The sequence below is a fragment of the Episyrphus balteatus genome, chromosome 2, assembly GCF_945859705.1.
Source record: "Episyrphus balteatus chromosome 2, idEpiBalt1.1, whole genome shotgun sequence".
In the NCBI taxonomy this organism is placed as follows: Eukaryota; Metazoa; Arthropoda; class Insecta; order Diptera; family Syrphidae; genus Episyrphus; species Episyrphus balteatus.
The window spans coordinates 75187859-75195405 of record NC_079135.1 but is presented as its reverse complement, the minus strand read 5'-3'; the positions used below and the strand labels follow the sequence as shown (position 1 = coordinate 75195405).

Genomic DNA, 7547 nt, shown 5'->3' with positions numbered 1-7547 from the left:
AGCAGTAAAGTGGGAGAGCTGTGATCCCATTCGAGATCATGACTGTCGTCGATAATGGATAAGAAGAAGAAGAACTTTTCTTAAAGATTAGTTAGAACTACCTAATTTGTCTAATTTTTCATCGAAATTGGATTTTTCAAGAAAGGTATCAATTCTTCATTAACAAATTCCTCATGACTAACTTAATAATTCGCTTTCACTTGAGTAAATTTAAATGAGTGTGATAGTTCTCCAATTTTCTAGATTTCTGTTCTACTCTCTTCTTCTAGGTTCTACGGAAGCACTGATACTACAATACCTGATTTTGCAGAAATACGAATGAAACACCCCTAAGACGAATGACAAGCGTAAAGATATAGTCTGTGCAGACCTGTTTTTTTTTTTTCAAATCTTTTTTTCCTACTCTATTTTGTAGTTTTATTCTTATATCTTCTTCAACTTTACATTCGTATCCATGAGCAACAGGGGTTGTGTGTTGTTGTATGGCTTTTGTTATTATTTTTCCTCTTCACTATATATGTGTAAGCAGTGGATAAACGAAACGAGCTCACCGATCGCTGCAGATAGTGGATATACAAAAACAGAAAGATACGGCAGGTACCCATCGACGGAAGACTACATAAACGACGAGGTTCAGGACGAAGGGTATCATTTCAAAATCAGATCTCAAAGAGTGAACATACAAAATAACTCTAAATCGCAAAAAAAAACCTTCTCTTCATTTCTAAAAATAAAACGATTTTGTATTATTTACATTTTTCGAACGATCAACTGAGTCAAGGAAAAAAAAAAACTATCTTTATCTATATCGGCCAGAGTCATCGTCGTATCTATCACACAGTTGAGTTTGAAAATTCGAGTGCGTAGGTTGTGTGCGCGGATACAAAATTAAATTTACAAAAAAATAAACCCCAAGTGACATTATTTTTTACGAACTTTTATACAATGACAAGTGTGTGCTCCCAAAATTCTCACATGATGCAGTCACAGCAGAAATATATTATGGTGCCAGCCGGTGCCACAATCGTTTACCAGCAACATCAGAAGCAACTTGCTCCGGCTCCACTCAACCGGAAGGTGACTTCAATTCTTGGCATGAATGGTGTCAATATGATGCCCAGTTCGGTTGGACCGATTGCCAAGAAGAAATATACCTACAACAATATGCCTTATGGTGAGCAGACTCCATCGGTAGCAAGACGTAATGCCCGCGAGAGGAATCGTGTGAAACAAGTGAACAACGGATTTGCAACTTTGCGCCAGCACATTCCATCAACCATTGTTAGTACGCTGTCAAGCGGTGGTCGAGGTGCCAGTAAGAAACTCAGTAAAGTTGACACTTTACGCATGGCTGTCGAATACATCCGGGGTCTGCAGGATCTCCTCGATGATAGTGATAGTCAAGGATCATCTTATGGTTCCCCCTCACCATCATCATCATCGCTTTCGTCATCGTCCTATTATCAAGCTGAAGGTGGTTCTGATGAATTTATGTTGCAAAACTCTTACAATTCTGAGGCATCTGCTTCACCAGCTCCTTCATACAGTTCGGATGTGTCAATCGGAAATAGTGGTAGTGCAAACAACAGCAATGAATACTTGCAGTCTTCATCTAATGACGATCATATCCAATTCAAATTTGAACCTTTTGATAATTACGATCAGATTGTTGGTGATACTCCTGATGATGAAGAACTTTTGGATTACATTTCATCTTGGCAAGAGCAGTAAATTTAGATTCTTAACACAAAAAAACAAACTTAAAAACTTTTTTTCGTCATCGCTATATAAAGTGACGAAAAATTAATATGAGACATTATGTCCAGTGATTTTTAGATAAATAGTAAAAAAAGAAAAATTTTTATTGGTAATTTCTATCAATAATTTGTTCCTGGATTCAAAAAATAATAATAACTGAATCTCTTTGTATAAAGTTCTCTAGTCAAGACATGTAAATAATTCTGTATAAAAAAAAATTGTAAAAAAAATTAGTATTAACTACTTATGTGCCTTAAATAATAGTATTTTTATATTTTAAGATTTATTTTTTTAAATTTTTGTAATGGAAGACAATGATTTAAAACTTATTTTTTTTATTAGATAATAGTTTATTTAGATATTTAAGATTTAACAATAATGGAAGACACTAAACTTAATTTTAAGAAAAATTATTTTTTTTTTTAAATAATGATTTTATTTATACGAAATATTAAAAAAAAAAATATTTTAAAAACAAATAATTTTGGAGTTCTTATTGGAAATTTTTTCATTTTTCAGAAAATTTTGTTGGATTTTAATTTCGTATGATCAAAAATGAAGGATTTGTTGTTTTTCTTTAGTCTTTGATCATTGATTATGTTCTTTGGGGGAAAAAAAAACTTTTTAAAATTTGGACAAGGGATTTGCTATGAACGTCAGTGAATTTTTTTACAAAGAATCATTTACAGTTCAAGAAAATGATCCTGAAATTTGCAGACAATTTGTATTCTCAAGTTTAGACAGTTGCCAAAGCCGCAAAAAACTATTCCGATTTTGAAATATTAAACAACAATTTTTTGAATTTTTTTTTTATTTGTCCTAGCAAAATTTAACAAAACATTACAAAACGCAAAAAAAACAGAAAAAAATAAACTTAAAAAACTTTGAAATTTCGTCATAATAAACTATTTTCCTGAAAAATACGGCAATTGCTTTGTTTCATCAAAATCTAGGGGTGATATTTTTTTTTTTTTTTTTTTTTATTTGTCTTATACAAAAAGTATTGGCCCAAAAAACGCAAAAAAAACACCAAAAATTAACTTAAAAAAAATGTTCACCACTGTAATAATGGACCGATTTTCCTTAGAAATAGATACATCAATCAACAAAATTTTACTTAAAACCAAACACCAAAAATTAATTTAAAATACTTGAGACTTTCGTATGGGTTGATATTTTTAGTTTTTTTTTTATTTATCTCTTTAAAAAAACTATGAAAAAAAATTTTATCCAGAAAAATTATAATCCCCTGGAAAAATTTGTTGAGTTGCCACTGTATTTTACTGTAATTGTTGGAAGGTAGGTAAACAAAACTGCCAAATTGTAAGATATGCTCCCAAATTCAAATATTTGAGATAAAACAGGTTGGTATGTATTTGAAGAAAAGATTTGGTTCGATCAAAATGGAGAACAATAAGTTTACCCTTTTTGAAATTTATTTCCCTGTATTGCAAATCAAATTCTTTTCTTTGCAAATCAAATTCACCATTTTGCGAATTGCATCCACTTTCCATAAAACACCTGACAGGACAGCATATTTTGGTTTCCAGAGATATACTTTGATTTTTGGAATCTCTCACCGCAATGATGTTTTGCATGGCAAAAACTTTTAAGAAAAAAATTTTGGTCGCACGAACTTGCTCTTAGAGTTAAAGTTGCTTAAATTTTTATAGAAATTTGGAAAAAAAAAATAAAATTTATTTAAAAAAAAAAAATAAAATAAAATCTGAAATTAAATAGCCCTCCAAAACAAGTATGCAGTTTTAATTGATATATTAACATGCATTTTTAGAAAAAAAAAATTTCAAAATCGTTAAAGCCGTTTTTTAAAAAACTAATTTTTTATAAATAATTTTTTGGAAAAAAAAAGTTTTAAAATAAAATTGGTATGCCATTTTGTAGAAATCACTAATCAACATCTAAAAACAAAATTAAAAAAAAATTCAATGTCCCGTTTACGAAAATTTGATTTTTCAAAAAAAAAATTTTCAAAACTTTTTTAAAAATCCAAAAATTATTTTTTTGGAAATTTTTATTTAAATTATGTAAATGCTTCTTTACAAAAAGTTTCGTTGAAATCGAATAAGCAGTTTCGGAGATAATCGGATTTGAAAAAAAAACGGTTCTATGGCAGGTACCGTTAATAATGATTTTCAAAAAAAAAAATTTTTCATTGAAAGATATACCTTAGCTTAAAACTTACATTTTGAATTTTTAAAACAAAATCGTTAGAGCCGTTTTCGAGATACATATTTCAATTTTACTAAAATCGGTATATGACAAGTACCGTTATTTTTGAATGATTAAACATTTTTGTGTAAACAAAATTAAGTGATTAACTGGTTGTCAAACTCAGAATTTTGAAGAAAAAGAATTTAAACATATTTGAACTCTGATTTCTCAAAATTTCAGGTGTTTCAGGTGGAAAATGTTGTTTTAATTTGAAAAATAACAATAACAGGAGTAATTTTAAAACCATAGAAATTAGAATAATTTTACCGACGACCGACGGCTTTAGGAAAAAATCATCAAAATCAGAGCTGTTCGGCCCGATTCGGTTATGATGGCATTTTATTTTTTTTTTAAATATTATTTGCTTCACGAGAAAAACATAACTTTTCTATGTTCGTATTTCAGTGTGGTTCCAAAGCATTTCAATGTGGTTCATCGTTCTCGATTTTTGACATGAAATCTAAAAAAAGTTATGGCCAAGAACCAACGAGTTTTTCTTTAAGATTTGTAACAGTCTTCAAAGAATTAAAACTCTTGGTAGCACTGGGTCCCAGTGTACATTTTCAAGAATTTATTCAATAATGATATATGTGCATAAACAGAGAGGATTTAACATGACTGCCCACTACACACTTCTTTTTCTTTTCTTTTATTTTTTGCTTAAGAGACGTAACCTGGCAGTTTAACTAAAATTAAACAAAATCCACTTGAATAAATGTCTGAAAAAACATGTCCTATTAGCACATGCATGTGCCATCCACATGATTTATGTCTCCAAGTCTCACTCCATCCTCAGATAAAGTGTAGTAAAGTTGAACTTGAGGACATTTATGTGACGCCAGACAAATTTTTTTTCATTGCATAAGACATAAAATTTGACACTTCAAGAAACATTTTTGAAAAAAGGAAAGAAAAATCTTTAAATATATTGCATGCATCCGAGATCCGAACAGGATATCAAATTTCCTATATATAAAAGGACATTCTTATGCAAGATAACAAAACTCTCAAAATACTTGCTAAGTCCTTCTTCAGTAGTTCTAAGGATATGTACATTTTACGTACATTTAACGTTCAAGTTGAAAGATTTACAATCTGCCAAATGAACTGTTTACGAGAATTTATCTTATGAAATGTCCACCCTCGGAAATATCCTCCAGGCGGGCTTAGCTGCACTTCCTCGTTTTTTTCTTCTTCTTTTTCCTTTTTTTTTTCATATTCAGTAGCTCCTTCATAGAAGTCCATAACAATTATATTATCACAAGTCCTAATCGCTCAACACAATAATCTTATTTTATTTCAATGCCAAAAAAATATAGGTATGTATATCGTCCCTCCGTCAGAAGACGGTGGATCATTAAGTAGGTATGTGGATATCCTGTTCATATAGCACACACGTGTGTGTGCTTCCTAAAAGCGACCATGTTCCGAAATATCTGACAAACAATACAAATGAACACAATACGAACAGAAACCGGATTGCACTTCCTCAAAAATAATAATAAGCAAAAAAAATATTCATAAAGAAAAAAAAAGGAAGAAAAAAAAGACGACGACGACCAAAGGTGAGTTATAGGGTGGACAAAAAAAAAAAGGATCTTATTCATAATGCATAATTTCTTATGCAAAATAATGCTCAAGACAAAAAAAAACACAATAACGAAGGTGACATTCTTAAAGGTAACATTACACATTTGGCCAACGAACGAACGCAACAATGTAATTTGATCGTCGTCGAATATATTGCACACCCATTTCCTGTAATACGCGTGTCCTTCTTCCTCATCCTTCCCAAGTCCAATTATAAAGATTTGCATGAATGAATGGTACCTATTTTCAGAGGAAAGTGTTTTTATTTGGAATGTCGTTTGGCAGGATTTTCCATTTCTATTGAAATTGAAAATTCTTCAATTGCTGTAAAATGAATTAATAGAAAAAAGGACACACTTCGTCTAGAATTTCATCTTGAATATTTTTAACAATCTGGCTGCATATGAATTTTATTGTGGCATACATTTTTTGAACAAGTGTTAAGTTTGGGTAGAAATTTGAATATAACGTTCACTCCTTCATTCAAATAAATTTTAAAAAGAAATACAATGATTAATGTCTGTCTATTTTTTTTGTAGATTTGTGGGGCGTTTCAAAGGATTGGCACGCGTGTGCTGTTTCATGAGAGGGTATCAGTCTGTCACGCATTCCGAACATACAAGCAACAGAACCTTTACCTAATATCAAATTGATATGAGTTTTAAAGTTGAAGGACATTATGTTCCCTTTTTTTTGTTTTTTTTTGTTTTTTCATCAAGTTTATTATAAAGGATATGAATATGGTTCAGTGCGGTTGCCATGGCCGGAAGTTGTTATTCTGTTCCACCACGTGCATTTGTTTTGCTTGACTGAGTGGCGATTTCAGAAATAAACCAAAAAAAGTTTTAATGAGTTTCATGATCGCTTCAGTAAAGGATAATGAAAAAGGATACAAACTAAAAAAGAACTGCTGTAATAAATGTACGTTCAATGTTGAACGATAAATAATTGGAAACAAAGTCTTACCAAAATTAGGAAAACCAAAAATTTTAAAATAAGTGTATATTGTCAAAGTAGTATTAGCGTTAACCTTACTTTTAAAAATAAAACAACTTTAATTCTTCACAATTGAAAATTTTGACAAAATCACTGTCCTTTTAAAATAAAACCTTTATTTGTTTCCAATATAATTCACGGAACTAAACATAAATGCGCAAAATAATGATCCTGCCTTTGGCAAATTAAATTCGTTTCGCCACACGAAATAAAACACTTGTTTTACAACCTTGTAGAAAATAATATTATTATTCCTTAAAACAGGTACAAGATTACCTGTATTACGAAAAGCCGGGGAAATCCATTTTGACAATATATCAGGCGAATAATGAATATGAGGTACCTGTTCAACAAATTAAGAGGCCTACTACACAGCTAAATCTTAAAACAATAGCCATGGTATTATAATTATAAGACACAACAGTAACTTCAAATCCTTTTTTTTGTAGTTTTTCGAACTTCGAACTCGTAACTTGAATAATGGTTCCAGAGGATAAGCACTACAAGCGAATTGGAGTGTAATTTTGTATCTTCTATCTTCTTGAAGCCAATGGAATCTCCTTTGACCTGTTTACAATCCAACAGATAAACTAGAAGAAAAAAATAACCTAAGTCATAAAATGGATTTACTTGAGGGATTTGGGAACCGTTTTCTACCTGAGTGAGTCTTTTGTACCAACGAAATAAAAAGAATCTTCTCATTGTTTTGATTGATTTACTTTTTCCTTGGCGAAAATGATGAAAATCTTTAATAATAATATCTACAAGTTGAAAAGTAGTACAGAAATAAACAACTTTTGAATTTAAAGAAAACCAAGGATCGCAAGAAAAAGTGTCGCAAGAATCATAGCAAATTGATTTTTGCTGTCTGGATTTTCATAAGATTGACATAATCGAAATATTGAAAGAATGAATGACTTATATAAAAAAGAAAATTGGAGAAAGAAAGAGATTCCTTTCAAAAATATATG

At 30.5% G+C, this 7547-nt stretch overlaps 1 protein-coding gene across 1 annotated transcript; it reads left to right on the top strand.

The window, feature by feature from the left end:
* The first annotated feature begins 525 nt into the window (after nucleotides 1-525).
* Nucleotides 526-1889, top strand: LOC129910834 (achaete-scute complex protein T3-like). The gene has a single exon (XM_055988421.1). The coding sequence runs from the start codon at nucleotides 946-948 to the stop codon at nucleotides 1729-1731; it is 786 nt and encodes a 261-aa protein (XP_055844396.1). The 5' UTR covers nucleotides 526-945; the 3' UTR covers nucleotides 1732-1889.
* Nucleotides 1890-7547: the final 5658 nt, after the last annotated feature.

Coding starts and splice junctions, on each gene's coding strand:
- LOC129910834 (XM_055988421.1), top strand. CDS start 946: ATGACAAGTGTGTGCTCCCAAAATTCTCACATGATGCAGTCACAGCAG.